This window comes from Protomyctophum parallelum (assembly GCF_964188405.1).
Source record: "Protomyctophum parallelum genome assembly, chromosome: 17".
NCBI lineage: Eukaryota > Metazoa > Chordata > Actinopteri > Myctophiformes > Myctophidae > Protomyctophum > Protomyctophum parallelum.
The window spans coordinates 32,098,324-32,117,528 of record NC_139719.1 but is presented as its reverse complement, the minus strand read 5'-3'; the positions used below and the strand labels follow the sequence as shown (position 1 = coordinate 32,117,528).

Here is a 19,205-nt window from a genome sequence, read left to right as displayed (position 1 = left end):
GTCTATCATCTCCTCATGTATCATTAAACAACGTCTATATCCCTTCCCTCTGTTTTGTTGCCTCCTACCCTCCAGATTCTAGCCTATGGGGACATGAACCATGAGTGGGTGGGCAACGAATGGCTGCCCAGCCTGGGTCTTCCCCAGTACCGCTCCTACTTCATGGAATCCCTGGTTGACGCCCGCATGCTCGACCACCTCACCAAGAAGGAACTGAGGGGTCAACTCAAGATGGTGGACAGCTTCCACAGGTCTGACATTGGTTTTCCACTGTGTGTGTGTGTGTGTGTGTGTGTGTGTGTGTGTGTGTGTGTGTGTGTGTGTGTGTGTGTGTGTGTGTGTGTGTGTGTGTGTGTGGTTTCTAAGCAGAGAACATAATTGTAATAGGGAATAAATTATAATCCTTGGGTGTTCTTCTCTTTCTTTATTGTCCTAGACTAAACCTAAATAGAATATTTTTGCACACGGGCACATACTGTATGTATACTGTCGGTGTATACACAGTATTCCACCCTTCCACCCCCGAAAAAATACGGCTCTCCCAGAAAGCCACAGTGTAATTCAAAAACTGGTTTTCATCCACATGTGTTAATGCTTTGTTGGTTGTTGTAGTTATTCATGCTGTGAAATCGGTTGTCCCCTACTATTTTTATTCTCTGAGCTATTTCTTTTTTCCCTTTCTTTCTTTGGCCGGCCAACGAATGGTGTAACTTCATTAGTCAGTGACTGAAGTCAGTCAGCGACATTTGCATTTAGTGGGCTGGCACCAATAATACTTTATAACAGTTTGCAAATAAAAAGCATACAAGCATACAGCTTCATACAAATACAATGCTAAAAGGATTGAACCCATGAAAGCACTATGGCTTGTTTATCTTCAATTTCATACTCAGCATTTCCAGAAGGAAACAGTGGTTCCACTCAACACATTACAAACGCACACTAAGACTAGTTTAATATAATATCCTGAATAACTTCATCACTCGCCTCAGCTGCAACTACTAAGATTCCATAGGATTTGCACGCAAAGAAGTGATTTCAAAATAGCTTGTAAAACACTATTTAATGCTCTCAGACTAAGAGGATACACTAGGACATTCCTCCGGAAAGCTCACAATACCTTTTTAGAAGTAAGAGTGCGGGATCCAGGCCCTAAATTGGCCCTGATGATAACCAGTTATTCCACACAGAGCAGACTAGCCAACAACAGAATAAAAAGGAATTTTGAGAACCGAACGGATGATCTTCTAAAAGATTATAAAATTATATCGGCCTACAGAAAAAACAAAAATCTTAAAGACTATCTAGTACACAGCAAGCTAAAAGGAATCAACACACCAGCACGCCAGGGACCAGAAACCTTCAAACCCAAACAATTAGTCAAAAATAGAACTACAAAACGCGTGTTGGAGATTAAACAACAAATAACAGCCAGAACCAGCAACTGCATTTATTTAATCACATGTGAAAAATGTGGTTTACAATATGTCGGAGAAACGGGTAAAACAATAGCTACAAAGCTGGGACAACACAGATACAATATTAACAATGCAAAAAAGACAACCACAAGGTTGGTTCAACATTTCATGGCTCACGGCATTGAAGCTCTAAAAGGCGCTGGACTTCAACACAATCCCAACTGGACAGTAGGACAAAGACGTTTTAATGAAAAACAGTGGATTAAGAACCTCAACACGGATTTTCCTGGAGGCTTAAACATGCCTAAAATCAGATCTTGAATACAACAAAACTTAAACTCAGGATTAAACTGGAGAAAATCTAAAAGTGATTGGATCAGACTTCCTTCGGATACATGGCGAATGCATTCATTCCTTGCATTGTGTTGCAATGCGGTCGCAACATGTGTAAGCACAATGTACTGAAGTTTTTCTGTGCCCCCCCCCATGTCCTCTGTCGAATCACATGGAAATTGTCTGACGTTTTGCTTTTCTGATAGGGTCAGTATGCACTATGGTATCATGTGCTTGAAGCGCTTGAACTACGACAGAAAGGAGCTGGAGAGGAAGAGGGAGGAGAGTCAACATCAGAACCAAGGTGAGAGTAAACCTACTTTTACCAGTCCTCATAGTAAGTGTAAACCTACAGTACTCCACCAGTCCTCATGGTGAGTGTAAACCAGTGCTGTAGCCTACGTAGGTGCAGTGATGGGCAAGCTACTTGGAAAATGTAGTAAGCTACACTACCAGTTACTCTCTATTAAATATAGCTCAACTACAACGAAGCTATCCCCAGATAATTGTAGCAAGCTACACTATAAGCTACATGGCAAAAGTAGCTAGCTACATGGACACTACTTTTTTTTTAAATATTTTTTATCAACTTAATGATCAAGTTTCCACCAAACAAATAGCCTATAGGCAGGCAAAAATGCTGAGTTTGATTTTTTATTAAAAAACAAACAGGAAACAAGCCCTCTGTCTGGCTTTTGGTGTCAACTTTTTCAGTACCTTGCGGTGTCAGGAGCCGGCTGATTCATGTGTTCAGTGTTGGGAAAGTTCTTTTAGTTATTTTTAGTTATTTTATTTTAATTATTATTATTGCCACAGCCTAGCCATTTGCACACCAGCTGAGAGACATAATTTAGACTAGAGAATGCTAGTCTCTCAAGACAGACTGTTGCCTCGATAGGCACTGTTTTACCGAATATTTGAGGATGGGATACTCAGATTGAGAGAATGCTGACAGGCACTTAAATGAGATGTTAATGTCCTGTAGGTAGACTTAGAAATAAAACTAGTGTTGACTAATCAATACAAGTGGCTCTTATTTTGATGGGGCAGTTTCTGCACAAGAAATCCGTTTGACTTGTAAACAAGCTACGATGAATGAGCTGTCAAAGTACTATAGTCACTAAACCACGTTAGCGATCAAATTTACAATATGAAAACTTTCACTTAGACAATAATGTAGGTTACACACGCTGGAATTAAACATGGAACCTGCAGGCAGCATTAGGTGAGTAATTAATTGTGTTGTGCTAGAGATAAAAGGACAGCTGCTGCGTGGGATCCTCTTGCTGCTTAACAACATAACTGTGTCAGACTCTTCTTATCTAAACCAACCAATCATGGATTTTTTCCAGGGATTTTTTCCCCCACAAAACTTTATTTAACAGTCAATTTGTAACGTATAGCTTTTGTTGAAAGCTACGTCACTACTTGGGTCTAGAAATAGCTACACTACAAAAAACGCTACTTGGTTCAAAAGGAGTGAAGCTACCATCAAGCTACTGATAAATGTAGTTAAGCTATGTAGCTTCGCTACTTGTAGCTAGCTACTGCCCAACACTGCGTAGGTGTTTTGCAGACGGTATATACCATAATTATTCCCAGCGCGACATATAGGCTAGACACACGTATAGGCTAGACGCTCGTGCGTGGTCAATGGATGAAATGAATAGCAGGCGGTATACACTTTCCCCCCAAAAACCTTGGTACGGCATACCACGTATATAGTGTATAACGGTGTAAACCTACTCTACCAGTCCTCATAGTAAGTGTAACCTACAGTACTCCACCAGTCTTCATGGTGAAAGGGGAATTCTACATGATTGAATATTATAAGATAATAGAGCAGTGCTTCTCAAACTGGACCCCAAAATGATTTGGCTGTGGACCCCCATCTCAGACCCCCATCTCTTTTGTGCCAGGGACCCCCAGAAGTATTTTCCTTCATGATTTTGACTTTTTATTCTTTAAAGAAATGTACAAGATGTACAAGCTCACAGCGTGAGAACAGTAACATACAAAGCATACAGTACAGTACAGTACATCTATTTGTGTGTGTGTGTGTGTGTGTGTGTGTGTGGAGGGGGGGGGGGGGGGTATCACAATGGTATTATAGTCCTGCTGGGATTCCTGACCATGTGGGGAGGAAGTTGGCTGAGAACTAAGGCTGTCCCCGAACATTCAGGGTTCGAATGTTCGCTCGTTAGGGTTGGCACTCGAATCTTAATTCATGGCCTTGAACCATTCGTTTTTTTTAATTATTATTATTATAATTTTTTATTATTATATATATATATATATATTTTTTTTACTCAGAAATATATCTCGGCGAGAATGCGATATGCATAATAAGAGTACTATGTTCATGTTGTGTTTACAATCATTTGAAAGTCCTGACCTGCATGACAGCAGAAGAGACAAACACAGTGACACACACACACACACACACACACACACACACACACTCTCAATGCGCTTCTGAGAGTAGCCTACACAGGTTGAACAAATTAATGAAAGAGAGACAGCTAACGAGCAGCAAGCTACACTCTCGTTTTAGCTGCCTGCCAGCAAGCTTACAGAGACATTGGGAAGCATTTTTGGTCTGGGAAAAAAAATGGACAGTCATATGGAATGATGACTTCGCATCAGGGAAGTAGCTGACCATTTGGTTGCCCAACTTGCCCTACTCGTAGGATATTTGTGCTGCCCCCCTCCCGACGAGAGCGCTGCTATTCCTCATGCAGATCGGCTATTTTCGCTGTTTGCGAGGACGCACACACGGCCCCTCGTCATTGTGTGTGTGTGTGTGTGTTTGTGTGTGTGTGTGTGTGTGTGGAGAGATAAAGAGAGGGCGCTCTCTTCAGCGCTGCGCTAATCATGTTCAAGGCGGATATATAGTGTTGAATTGCAGCCTGGTTAAAAGCACTCGGAGAAATTAATTAATCAGAAACAAATGGTCCGAATGTTCACTCGGAAATTCCTGCTGAAGTTCGAGTCCTAAAATAAGGGCTAGGGTACAGCCTTACTGAGAACACAGCAGAAACCATCCGCACTTAGCTGTGTTTGGCACCTGGGTTCAGGAACTTCAGGGTGCTATGGTGAAGTCCTTCATCAGTGAGGTCAGTCACTTTCCAAGTGTGGTGATAACTCTGTCCCTCTCCGCAGATGTGATGGTATGGTCCAATGAGCGAGTGATGTGTTGGGTGCAGACGATTGGTCTGAAGGAGTTTGCAGACAACTTAACAGAGAGCGGGGTCCATGGGGCCCTCCTGGCGCTAGACGACACCTTTGACTACACTGACCTGGCCCTCCTCCTCCAGATTCCCAATCAGAACATACAGGTAACACATGCACATTATTATTTTATCCCAGCAGCGAGATATCCCAAATGTGCTATTGACATCTATGTGCTATCTGTCCCCATAAGATGTTCTAAAAACTGATTAACTAAGATTCTATGTGAATATAGTAGCCCACGATAAATCAGTTTAGACTTGTACATATTGATAATTAAATAACGTGTGTTCCCATGCTCAATATTATTATTAAATATTATTTAATAATATTAATATTATTTATTGGTTGATGGGGTCTGATTTGGGAATCATTTTGCCATCTGTTATTTCTCCTTTATCAGTGTGCACAGTGCAATGACATTCACAATCAGGTCATTCATAAAACAAGATTTTCGATTTTTGACTGTCACAATGCCAAAACAGTAGGCTATAATAATAATTAAAAAAAACTCTGATGGAGGAGAAGCAAACCACGCCCACTTAGGAGACCATTTGTAGGATTTGTGTACTATTTCCCCTCTAGTGGCTCCAACTGGGATCGATTATCTTCAGTATATTAAAAATCTTTGACTTAGATACATACCGTACCCACTCTTAACACACAGGTAATCCGTCCACATACCCAAATCACAACACTCAGGTTGTACAATACATACCCAATCAGAAGACACAATCCTATCTACATACCAAATCATAGCCCAGACCCTAAGGTATCCCTTAGGGTCTGGGCACACCTAAGATTCCATGCGCGGACAGAAGAAGCTGTCTTTTGCGTAATGTCTGGGTTTTTAGACAGCTGGTGGATGGAAAAGAAGCTACACACACACGGCTGAATGCCGCGACGGCCAGATTCCCGGAAAATCTTGCCCCAGCGGCATTCTGCCGCGTGGGTGGAGCTTCATTTCCATCCACCAGCTGTCTAAAAAGCCGGAAATGACGCAAAAGACAGCTTCCTTTGGCAGTGCATGGAAGTTCAAGTGTGCCCAGGCTGTCATTCTTCCACAGGCACAATACGCACAAGCTACTCAACACGTCATGCCGACATATCATTTAAGGGCTTATCTCACGAATGCTGTCAGAAATCCACATTACCACGCCTGCTGTTTCCCTGAATGTCGAGATTATCGCAATCTTCAACACCCTCTTAATTATCTTAATTATGATCTTAAAACACTCCATGTGTATCTGTCGCAGGCGAGACAGCTCCTGGAGAAGGAGTACAATGCTCTCATCTCCATGGGAACAGAGAGGAGGCCGGATGAGGTAAGACAACTCAGACTTGTCAGTCGAAATAAATCAATCAAGATAATCACTCCCACTACGGGCAGGAGCATCTTTAGCCTGATAGTGCCAAGGCTGAGACTTTCTCTGGATTTTAGCTTTTAAAATGATCCTTTCGTGTCAAAAATGACTTTTCAGGCAACAACCCCCCAAAATAATCATATTTGAACTGGGGACCTCCCACCATGACAAGCACTATAGAATTGTAGGATTTGAGACATTACATTTAGTAATGTGACTTGGTTCCACAGATAAATATTGTGAAAATATCCAATATACAGGCGAGCCTGTGAGATTGAAGATGACCTATTTTCACAATTTTAGCGTCTTTCTTATATTATTTGAATAGTGGGGGAGGGCTAAAATAAATTAAAAGATGAAATGATGCTTTTTAACGACATACTGCATGAACACTAAACTAAGTTACAATAGGTAGCCTCCCATTTGAGCAGTGTTGGATTTTGACTGCAAATGTTGATTTTAGTTAACAGCTATACACTGTAGCGAAGTGACAATACAAATCTACGGAACGCAGCGAATCAGGCTGGAACACAGGCTAATAGTTTCAAATAGTTTTGAATAAAATTCCATTTAGTTTTAGTCTTCTGATTTTTTATTTGTTTTGGTCTAGTTTTAATCGACAATATCATAAAACATAAATTTTTGTTATGTTTTATGATGCCTTAATGGCATCGTAATGCTTATTTTTACTACAGTATCTACAGTAGATCTGCTATGTTCAGAGTGCAACTCTCTCTAACACCCAAGCACAAACAAACATAAAATGACTTGCCTTTTAAATCTACTGGATCTCTTCACCACTAGTCACTCCCTATTACATTTTAGTCTAGTTATTATTTGTTGACGGAACTGTCAATATATTTAGTTAATTTTAGTTATCACATAGCTTAGTTTTAATTTAGTTGTCTGTGTGTTACCAGTTGGACGGCACCAAGACGTTCACACGCTCCCCCTCATGGAGGAAGATGTTCAGAGAGAAGGACCTCCGGGGCGTCACCTCAGATTCCTCAGAGACGTTGCCCGCCAACTTCCGTGCCTCTGCTATCTCCACCCCTTCTGTCACCCTGAGGAAAGTCCAGAGTGAAGGTACAGCATGGAGCTAGGCTGAACACACGCAGGCGCCCATGCACGCAGGCATGCTCTCGCACACAATGTTTTTAAATTCAAAGGGCTTTATTGGCATGAGAAAACATACGTTTACATTGCCAAAGCAAAAAGTGGAATACAATCAAACAAATTGAAATTCAGAATCTCCAATAAATTGAGTTTGAGTTTGAGTTTGAATCTTTATTTCGGTCATTTAAAAAACAAAAACAAAATGTTTGTTAAGCAATTTACATTGCTTAATTTACATATAGTCAACACAGTGACTATTTACTCCAATAAATCAATTTCTATGTACCAAGATCACTCGATGCAGATAGTGGAGGAATACGCACACACACAGACACACACACACACACACACACACACACACACACACACACACACACACACACACTCACAGCTTAAATACGCAAATACAATTACAATACATAAAATAATGCCATGTTACACTATGTCGTCAATGTAAAAAACATAAAGAAAATGCAATGTTGCACTCTTTGTTATACGCTTTGAATAATCCAAACAATTAGGACTGAGACAGATTAGATCAGTCATTTGTGTGGACATGTAGCCTTTGAATGATCTGATACCTTCCTAATAATCCCTCAACTTTTCTTGTTAGTTTTGGCACTTGGTATGATTGTGTAACATATTTATTTCTGTTCTTGATATAATGTTTTATTTAATATTGCGCTGTCCTTTCTTTCAGTGAACTCTGGTCCAAGGGGTGAGTCGGGGTCTGTGAGAACATATTCCTGCTAAAAGATAAGCACACAGGTGAGAAAAGCACCTGTTAAATGCAAAATGCACCTGTTAAATGCAAAATGTCTAATAAGTCTTTGCTGTCAGGTGAAAAGAAACAGCTCACAAATCCATAATGGCACTGCCGTCAGAAACCTTAACGCATTTTGACCTGAGATCAGATTCTAAAAATGTCTTCTAAATCCTGACAGTTTTCAAAAATAGCAGACCTACAAGCTCGTAGCGCGCCACTCGGTGGCACGCTATGAGCTTGTAGATCTGCTATTTTTCAATAGCTAAAGCATAACATAATGCTAACACCAAAACGGTTTCCCGCCCAAAATGGATTAAGCCAACAACTACATTAAAACTAATAATAATAACTGTTCCAATGGATCTAATGGAGTTATGAAATTCTTAGTAACAAGCTCTAAATGGTTTTATTGCCTAATCATTTTCACCTTGGCATTTCTATTTTCAGCTTGTCATTATAGGCAAAGTCTTTGAAAGTATAAGATAGGGCATAAGAGTGGATACATATTTGTAAAACCCAAAGATATTTGTAAAGTATGACCAATAGCACTGATTTCAAAGAAAGAGACAAAACGACAACTAATCAATATGGAGATATGAGGTTTCCACCCAACAGTGTTGATGTGTAGGAGTCATGACTCGAGGTTGCGTCCAGTGGTGTAAAGTAACTAAGTACATTTACTTAAGTACTACTTAAGTACAATTGTGAGGTATTTGTACTTTTACTTCTACTCCACTACATCTCAGAGGCAAATATTGTGCTTTTACGCCACTACAATTATTTGAAAACTTTAGTTACTTAGTTGTTACTTTGTAGATTTTGATTATCATCACAAAAAATACAGCCCTTTATCTTTTCAGCCATTTGAAAAGAGCCAATCTAGAAGCTCACAATGCGTCGTGATGTGACACATTGTGAGCTTGTAGATCTGCTATTTTTGGTACTTTAAGTACATTTTGATACCAATACCTTTGCACTTTTACTCAAGTACATTTTTAATTCAAGACTTTTACTTGTAATGGAGTATTTCTATATTGTCCTCAGTCAGGGTCAGGGTTTGCAGTGAGAGCAGGGAAATGGCAATGACAAAATCTGGGGAAAACATTTCTTCCCTCGATTTATCCACGTTACTGCTGTCGCAATTTTATCGCAAGCTACATGCACATAGCTTCTCATTGTGTCATCACATGAATAAGAGCAGTTGTTGATTTTAATTTCCGTGTTTTGTCGTCATTTTATAGAAACCCCCCCTCCCCATCCGAACCCAAGGAAAAAAATTAAGATACATTTTGAAAGGGAAAGGAAGTGGATCTACGTGAAGATGGACACTAGAAGATGAGCAACAGGATCCAGGCCAGACGTCTCAAAGAATCAAAGAGAAATGAGTGAATGATATCTGACAAGATGACAATGTAGAATAGAATGAGTGAATGTCTGTCTGTCTGTTGTCCGCCGTTACCCTCTCCCTCCATGGTCCACAGTTGTGGCATGAAGCTGTATGACGCTATAGAAAGTGACTCCATCAACCCATTGTGAGTTCATCTTCGGTTCCGAGTGTGACTGTGTGAGATGGCAATATTGACACGAGGTGTCCTGATTTTTTTATTTTATTTTTCCATTGAAAAATACATTCCCCATTCTAGAGAATGATGCCCATTCCCCCACGTTTGTTACTATACTATACAAAGTAACATCAGTATAGTACGGATAGTAGGACAGAGTGAGAGGGAGGTTGCAAAGGGAGCTATTAGAGGAGAGCGTACATGGGTAGCGTGTACACGGGTGAAGTGAATTATATGTTCTTAAGCCATAACAGACACTATGAGATGCACAAATGTGAATAAGAAAGATTATGGGACAATTAGTGAAGTGCATTATGACAAAAACCCGGTTCAAAAAAAAAAAAGTTAAGCGTTTGTGTTAATATGCATGCTAAAACAAAACCATTTTAGAGTGAAAGTCATGATGTTAATCATCTAACGTTGTGGAAGCTTGGGTAAGGAAAATGTGTGTATTTTATTTTTATCATTTTTTATGATAACTACTATTGTATGTATGTACAGTATGTGTGTGTATGTATTTGAACTGTACGTTCATTTCATACTTAGTTAAGACTGAGTGTAATTTCATTTTAGGTTGGAAAAAGTAAATATGTTTTAAATTATGAACATTTAAGATATGCTATATGTGTACATTTTGACAAAACAAATTGTCTTATGATTTAAATTAATATTATTAATGGAGAGTAGTGATGATAATTGAATATAATATAACAATAATGATGATTGTAAAAGCTGTAATTAAAAAAAGGATACCTGTACAATGCTCTCCCAGTATTTATTTCACAATTTCCCTTCATAACAGTAAATACTGTGAAGACCACACCTCTTCAGACTCCACCCTATATCCATAGCACCCCTGCTGAAAAAGAAATAAAAAAACAGCAAAACCCAGCTTATGATGGTTGCTGGTTTTAGCTTGTCTTTGGTGACATTCACACCAGAAAGCTTTGCTGCGATTCAAACTAATCCTGCTGCGCATTGTCAGAAAGTGCAAAAACGGGGGTTTCGCTTCGCTTCCAATCGCACTTGATTACGATTCGGTGCAGGTGTGAATGCAATCCGCAGTAAATGAAGGAAACAAACAAAAAAGCAGTGGGAATTGTCTGGAACCAGTGGCTCACTGTGTTAGAACACTGCCACATGATCAAAAAAATAAAGGGGTTGGTAGGTTTAAGTATGTAGGACTAGTAGCATGCCAAAGTTTGTGCTATTGCCATAGAGAATGCATTGGGCGTTTAAGTTTAATAACTCAGAAACTTCAAAACATTTCAAAGTAAAACGTTCCAGCATGTGTCTCCACAGTAAGCAGCTTAAGCTGAATAATAAAAAGTGTGAATGGAGTTTCTAGGTGAAAGTGATTTTTTGACGTGCCAAAATCTGCCATTGAGCGCCATGTTAAAAGTCTCATTTGAAAGCACTATAATTCTAAAACTATGAAACATTTCAAATATTCCTTTTCAGGCAAACATGTCCACCGTAAGATGAACCTAAGTAGGCTAGAATGGGGTTGCTAGGTGTAAGTATGTAGGACTAGTAGGGTCATTCTCACGAAACCAATGAAATACCATGTTTCTCATCCTCCGCAAGACTCATTCTCATACACCGCTATACTTTTAAGTATGTTGCGGTAGAGAGAACGTCTGTTTCGGTAATGATAATTTAATAATGTCAGACTATATTTTTAAATAAATCATGTTTATATTTAAATCAACTATTAATTTAAATATTATTCATTAACTAGATATTTTCTTTATTTCCTGTTTCATAAAAATAAAGCTTTAGAGCAAAGACTAGGCTGTCAAAATTCAGAGAGAAATCTGCTAACGCTTTCTATGAAGCCCATGCCTATAATACATTATAACTAGAAAAAGTGCCCTTCTGGGCACAGGTCTCCACCAGGAGGATAGGAATATTTAGGAGTAATATAAACATGTTTTTTGTTTGTTTGTTCCAATCTTTGCCAATCAGGATGGAATATGGGAAATGGTGCAGATCCGTGTTGATGGCACGCATGCACAATCCACCTGTTGGTGGCGCTATAACAGGGCAATGTGAAATGGGTGGGCTATATTCCTCAGCCTAGTAGGAAAGTGCGTGAAAGATTTCACGTGAAATTGCATGCTGCGTTCATGATTTGAGGTTTTTTGTTCAAAACAGGCCAATCCTGCAAAATTTGAAAGCCAATGTTAGCCAATTAGGATGGAATATGAAATATCAGACACATCCGTCTTGAGCACATGACTATGGAGATACTGTGTAACGATTTGCGGGATTTTTGGACAAAATCTGTAGGTGTACTGTGCAAAAACTTGTTTTGCACAAAGCGGCCTCCTGGTGGCGCTATAACAGGCCGTTCTGGAAATTTTGGGGCAGAGGTTCATCGTTGGCATCCAGGGAGTGTGTGTGCAAAATGTGGCATCTACCGGGTTAACGGTGGCCGAGATTAGCTTCTAACGGACGGACGGACGGACACACGGACGGACGGACGGAGTGCAAAACATACTCTCTCCCCATGCCTTCGGCCTGGTGGAGACAAAAACTATAATGCACTATAATCTATTTATAATATGGCATAATTGTATGACATGTCAAGTAACATTATACAGTACTTCATTGTTGGACACTCACTGAATTTCTTATTTTTAATTTTATCCTCGTTTTTCATCATTTTGGACCATGGGCTATAGCCCATATCGTACGGCATACTATAGCACGCCGTTTTAAATCATTTTTGAGGATTTGAAAAAAATGAAAAAAACGATGGGTTATATAGCCCATCGTTTTTTGAAAATTTGATTCTTTTTTTGTATCCTTGTTTTTCATCATTTTGTACCATCGGCTATAGCCCATGTCGTACGGCATACTATAGCATGCCGTTTTTCATCATTTTTCATCATTTTTGAGGATTTAAAAAAATTCAAAATTTCAAAAAACATGGGTTATAGCCCATCGTTTTTTGAATTTTTGAAAAAAAAATTAACCTAGTTTTTCATCATTTTTGAACATGGGCTATAGCCCCTACCGTACGGCATACTATAGCACGCCGTTTTTCATCATTTTTGAGGATTTGAAAAAAATTCAAAATTTCAAAAAACATGGGTTATAGCCCATCGTTTTTTGAATTTTTGAAAAAAAAAATTAACCTTGTTTTTCATCATATTTGAACATGGGCTATAGCCCCTACCGTACGGCATACTATAGCACGCCGTTTTTCATAATTTTTGAGGATTTGAAAAAAATTCAAAATTAAAAAAAAAACATGGGTTATAGCCCATTGTTTTTTGATTTTTTGAAAAAAAAATTACCTCGTTTTTCATCATTTTTGAACATGGGCTATAGCCCCTACCTTACGGCATACTATAGCACGCCGTTTTTCATCATTTTTGAGGATTTGAAAAAAATTCAAAATAAAAAAAAACATGGGTTATAGCCCATTGTTTTTTGATTTTTTGAAAAAAAAATTAACCTCGTTTTTCATCATTTTTGAACATGGGCTATAGCCCCTACCTTACGGCATACTATAGCACGCCGTTTTTCATCATTTTTGAGGATTTGAAAAAAATTCGAAATTTCAAAAAACATGGGTTATAGCCCATTGTTCTTTTAATTTTTGAAAAAAAATTAACCTCGTTTTTCATCATTTTTGAACATGGGCTATAGCCCCTACCTTACGGCATACTATAGCACGCCGTTTTTCATCAGGATTTGAAAAAAATTAAAAATTAAAAAAAACATGGGTTATAGCCCATTGTTTTTTGATTTTTTGAAAAAAAAATTAACCTCGTTTTTCATCATTTTTGAACATGGGCTATAGCCCCTACCGTACGGCATACTATAGCACGCCGTTTTTCATCATTTTTCATCATTTTTGAGGATTTTTAAAAAAAATCTAAATTTCAAAAAACATGGATTATAGCCCATCGTTTTTTGAAAAAAAAAAATAATAATAACCTCGTTTTTCATCATTTTTGAACATGGGCTATAGCCCCTACCGTACGGCATACTATAGCTATAGCACGTGGTTTTTCATCATTTTTCATCATTTTTGAGGATTTGAAAAAAAATCAAAATTTCAAAAAACATGGGTTATAGCCCATCGTTTTTTGAATTTTTGGAGAAAAAAAAATAACCTCGTTTTTCATCATTTTTGAACATGGGCTATAGCCCCTACCGTACGGCATACTATAGCACGCCGTTTTTCATCATTTTTGAGGATTTGAAAAAATGTCTAAATTTAAAAAAACATGGGTTATAGCCCATCGTTCTTTGAATTTTTGAAAAAAGAAATTAACCTCGTTTTTCATCATTTTTGAACATGGGCTATAGCCCCTACCGTACGGCATACTATAGCATGCCGTTTTTCATCATTTTTCATCATTTTTGAGGATTTAAAAAAATTCAAAATTTCAAAAAACATGGGTTATAGCCCATCGTTTTTTGAATTTTTGAAAAAAAAAATTAACCTAGTTTTTCATCATTTTTGAACATGGGCTATAGCCCCTACCGTACGGCATACTATAGCACGCCGTTTTTCATCATTTTTGAGGATTTGAAAAAAATTAAAAAAAAAAAAAAACATGGGTTATAGCCCATTGTTTTTTGATTTTTTGAAAAAAAATTAACCTCGTTTTTCATCATTTTTGAACATGGGCTATAGCCCCTACCTTACGGCATACTATAGCACGCCGTTTTTCATCATTTTTGAGGATTTGAAAAAAATTCAAAATTAAAAAAAACATGGGTTATAGCCCATTGTTTTTTGATTTTTTGAAAAAAAAATTAACCTCGTTTTTCATCATTTTTGAACATGGGCTATAGCCCCTACCTTATGGCATACTATAGCACGCCGTTTTTCATCATTTTTGAGGATTTGAAAAAAATTAAAAATTAAAAAAAACATGGGTTATAGCCCATTGTTTTTTGATTTTTTGAAAAAAAAATTAACCTCGTTTTTCATCATTTTTGAACATGGGCTATAGCCCCTACCGTACGGCATACTATAGCACGCCGTTTTTCATCATTTTTCATCATTTTTGAGGATTTAAAAAAAAAATCTAAATTTCAAAAAACATGGATTATAGCCCATCGTTTTTTGAAAAAAAAAAATAATAATAACCTCGTTTTTCATCATTTTTGAACATGGGCTATAGCCCCTACCGTACGGCATACTATAGCTATAGCACGTAGTTTTTCATCATTTTTCATCATTTTTGAGGATTTGAAAAAAAATCAAAATTTAAAAAAACATGGGTTATAGCCCATCGTTTTTTGAATTTTTGGAAAAAAAAAATAACCTCGTTTTTCATCATTTTTGAACATGGGCTATAGCCCCTACCGTACGGCATACTATAGCACGCCGTTTTTCATCATTTTTGAGGATTTGAAAAAATTTCTAAATTTAAAAAAACATGGGTTATAGCCCATCGTTCTTTGAATTTTTGAAAAAGGAAATTAACCTCGTTTTTCATCATTTTTGAACATGGGCTATAGCCCCTACCGTACGGCATACTATAGCATGCCGTTTTTCATCATTTTTCATCATTTTTGAGGATTTTAAAAATTTAAAAATTTCAAAAAACATGGGTTATAGCCCATCGTTTTTTGAATTTTTGAAAAAAAAAATTAACCTAGTTTTTCATCATTTTTGAACATGGGCTATAGCCCCTACCGTACGGCATACTATAGCACGCCGTTTTTCATCATTTTTGAGGATTTGAAAAAAATTCAAAATTTCAAAAAACATGGGTTATAGCCCATCGTTTTTTGAATTTTTGAAAAAAAAAATTAACCTTGTTTTTCATCATATTTGAACATGGGCTATAGCCCCTACCGTACGGCATACTATAGCACGCCGTTTTTCATCATTTTTGAGGATTTGAAAAAAAATCAAAATAAAAAAAAAACATGGGTTATAGCCCATTGTTTTTTGATTTTTTGAAAAAAAAAATACCTCGTTTTTCATCATTTTTGAACATGGGCTATAGCCCCTACCTTACGGCATACTATAGCACGCCGTTTTTCATCATTTTTGAGGATTTGAAAAAAATTCAAAATTAAAAAAAACATGGGTTATAGCCCATTGTTTTTTGATTTTTTGAAAAAAAATTAACCTCGTTTTTCATCATTTTTGAACATGGGCTATAGCCCCTACCTTACGGCATACTATAGCACGCCGTTTTTCATCATTTTTGAGGATTTGAAAAAAATTCGAAATTAAAAAAAACATGGGTTATAGCCCATTGTTTTTTGATTTTTTGAAAAAAAAATTAACCTCGTTTTTCATCATTTTTGAACATGGGCTATAGCCCCTACCGTACGGCATACTATAGCACGCCGTTTTTCATAATTTTTCATAATTTTTGAGGATTTTTTAAAAAATCTAAATTTCAAAAAACATGGGTTATAGCCCATCGTTTTTTTAATTAAAAAAAAAAAATAACCTCGTTTTTCATCATTTTTGAACATGGGCTATAGCCCCTACCGTACGGCATACTATAGCACGCCGTTTTTCATAATTTTTGAGGATTTGAAAAAAATTCAAAATTTCAAAAAACATGGGTTATAGCCCATTGTTCTTTTAATTTTTGAAAAAAAATTAACCTCGTTTTTCATCATTTTTGAACATGGGCTATAGCCCCTACCTTACGGCATACTATAGCACGCCGTTTTTCATCATTTTTGAGGATTTGAAAAAAATTCAAAATTAAAAAAAACATGGGTTATAGCCCATTGTTTTTTGATTTTTTGAAAAAAAAATTAACCTCGTTTTTCATCATTTTTGAACATGGGCTATAGCCCCTACCTTATGGCATACTATAGCACGCCGTTTTTCATCATTTTTGAGGATTTGAAAAAATTTCTAAATTTAAAAAAACATGGGTTATAGCCCATCGTTCTTTGAATTTTTGAAAAAAGAAATTAACCTCGTTTTTCATCATTTTTGAACATGGGCTATAGCCCCTACCGTACGGCATACTATAGCATGCCGTTTTTCATCATTTTTCATCATTTTTGAGGATTTAAAAAAATTCAAAATTTCAAAAAACATGGGTTATAGCCCATCGTTTTTTGAATTTTTGAAAAAAAAAATTAACCTAGTTTTTCATCATTTTTGAACATGGGCTATAGCCCCTACCGTACGGCATACTATAGCACGCCGTTTTTCATCATTTTTGAGGATTTGAAAAAAATTCAAAATTTCAAAAAACATGGGTTATAGCCCATCGTTTTTTGAATTTTTGAAAAAAAAAATTAACCTTGTTTTTCATCATATTTGAACATGGGCTATAGCCCCTACCGTACGGCATACTATAGCACGCCGTTTTTCATCATTTTTGAGGATTTGAAAAAAATTCAAAATAAAAAAAAAACATGGGTTATAGCCCATTGTTTTTTGATTTTTTGAAAAAAAAATTACCTCGTTTTTCATCATTTTTGAACATGGGCTATAGCCCCTACCTTACGGCATACTATAGCACGCCGTTTTTCATCATTTTTGAGGATTTGAAAAAAATTCAAAATTAAAAAAAACATGGGTTATAGCCCATTGTTTTTTGATTTTTTGAAAAAAAATTAACCTCGTTTTTCATCATTTTTGAACATGGGCTATAGCCCCTACCTTACGGCATACTATAGCACGCCGTTTTTCATCATTTTTGAGGATTTGAAAAAAATTCAAAATAAAAAAAAACATGGGTTATAGCCCATTGTTTTTTGATTTTTTGAAAAAAAAATTAACCTCGTTTTTCATCATTTTTGAACATGGGCTATAGCCCCTACCGTACGGCATACTATAGCACGCCGTTTTTCATCATTTTTCATCATTTTTGAGGATTTTTAAAAAAATCTAAATTTCAAAAAACATGGGTTATAGCCCATCGTTTTTTTAATTAAAAAAAAAAAATAACCTCGTTTTTCATCATTTTTGAACATGGGCTATAGCCCCTACCGTACGGCATACTATAGCACGCCGTTTTTCATAATTTTTGAGGATTTGAAAAAAATTCAAAATTTCAAAAAACATGGGTTATAGCCCATTGTTCTTTTAATTTTTGAAAAAAAATTAACCTCGTTTTTCATCATTTTTGAACATGGGCTATAGCCCCTACCTTACGGCATACTATAGCACGCCGTTTTTCATCATTTTTGAGGATTTGAAAAAAATTCAAAATTAAAAAAAACATGGGTTATAGCCCATTGTTTTTTGATTTTTTGAAAAAAAAAATTAACCTCGTTTTTCATCATTTTTGAACATGGGCTATAGCCCCTACCTTATGGCATACTATAGCACGCCGTTTTTCATCATTTTTGAGGATTTGAAAAAAAGTAAAAATTAAAAAAAACATGGGTTATAGCCCATTGTTTTTTGATTTTTTGAAAAAAAAATTAACCTCGTTTTTCATCATTTTTGAACATGGGCTATAGCCCCTACCGTACGGCATACTATAGCACGCCGTTTTTCATCATTTTTCATCATTTTTGAGGATTTTTAAAAAAAATCTAAATTTCAAAAAACATGGATTATAGCCCATCGTTTTTTGAAAAAAATAAATAATAATAACCTCGTTTTTCATCATTTTTGAACATGGGCTATAGCCCCTACCGTACGGCATACTATAGCTATAGCACGTAGTTTTTCATCATTTTTCATCATTTTTGAGGATTTGAAAAAAATTCAAAATAAAAAAAAACATGGGTTATAGCCCATTGTTTTTTGATTTTTTGAAAAAAAATTAACCTCGTTTTTCATCATTTTTGAACATGGGCTATAGCCCCTACCTTACGGCATACTATAGCACGCCGTTTTTCATCATTTTTGAGGATTTGAAAAAAATTCAAAATAAAAAAAAACATGGGTTATAGCCCATTGTTTTTTGATTTTTTGAAAAAAAAATTAACCTCGTTTTTCATCATTTTTGAACATGGGCTATAGCCCCTACCGTACGGCATACTATAGCACGCCGTTTTTCATCATTTTTCATCATTTTTGAGGATTTTTAAAAAAATCTAAATTTAAAAAAACATGGGTTATAGCCCATCGTTTTTTTAATTAAAAAAAAAAATAACCTCGTTTTTCATCATTTTTGAACATGGGCTATAGCCCCTACCGTACGGCATACTATAGCACGCCGTTTTTCATAATTTTTGAGGATTTGAAAAAAATTCAAAATTTCAAAAAACATGGGTTATAGCCCATTGTTCTTTTAATTTTTGAAAAAAAATTAACCTCGTTTTTCATCATTTTTGAACATGGGCTATAGCCCCTACCTTACGGCATACTATAGCACGCCGTTTTTCATCATTTTTGAGGATTTGAAAAAAATTCAAAATTAAAAAAAACATGGGTTATAGCCAATTGTTTTTTGATTTTTTGAAAAAAAAAATTAACCTCGTTTTTCATCATTTTTGAACATGG

The 19,205-nt window shown here is 36.5% G+C and overlaps 1 protein-coding gene across 1 annotated transcript in view; it reads left to right on the top strand.

The window, feature by feature from the left end:
* Window positions 1-10,405, top strand: part of LOC310874287 (liprin-alpha-3-like) — a 31,219-nt gene extending 20,814 nt beyond the window's left edge. Inside the window, exons 24-30 of the mRNA XM_083787025.1 lie at window positions 76-251; window positions 1,958-2,055; window positions 4,914-5,089; window positions 6,239-6,307; window positions 7,267-7,432; window positions 8,163-8,230; window positions 9,470-10,405. Coding sequence (XP_083643151.1) covers window positions 76-251; window positions 1,958-2,055; window positions 4,914-5,089; window positions 6,239-6,307; window positions 7,267-7,432; window positions 8,163-8,215 — 738 coding nt within the window. The 3' untranslated portion in view covers window positions 8,216-8,230; window positions 9,470-10,405. The remainder of the gene's footprint in view (window positions 1-75; window positions 252-1,957; window positions 2,056-4,913; window positions 5,090-6,238; window positions 6,308-7,266; window positions 7,433-8,162; window positions 8,231-9,469) is intronic.
* The last annotated feature ends 8,800 nt before the right edge of the window (window positions 10,406-19,205 follow it).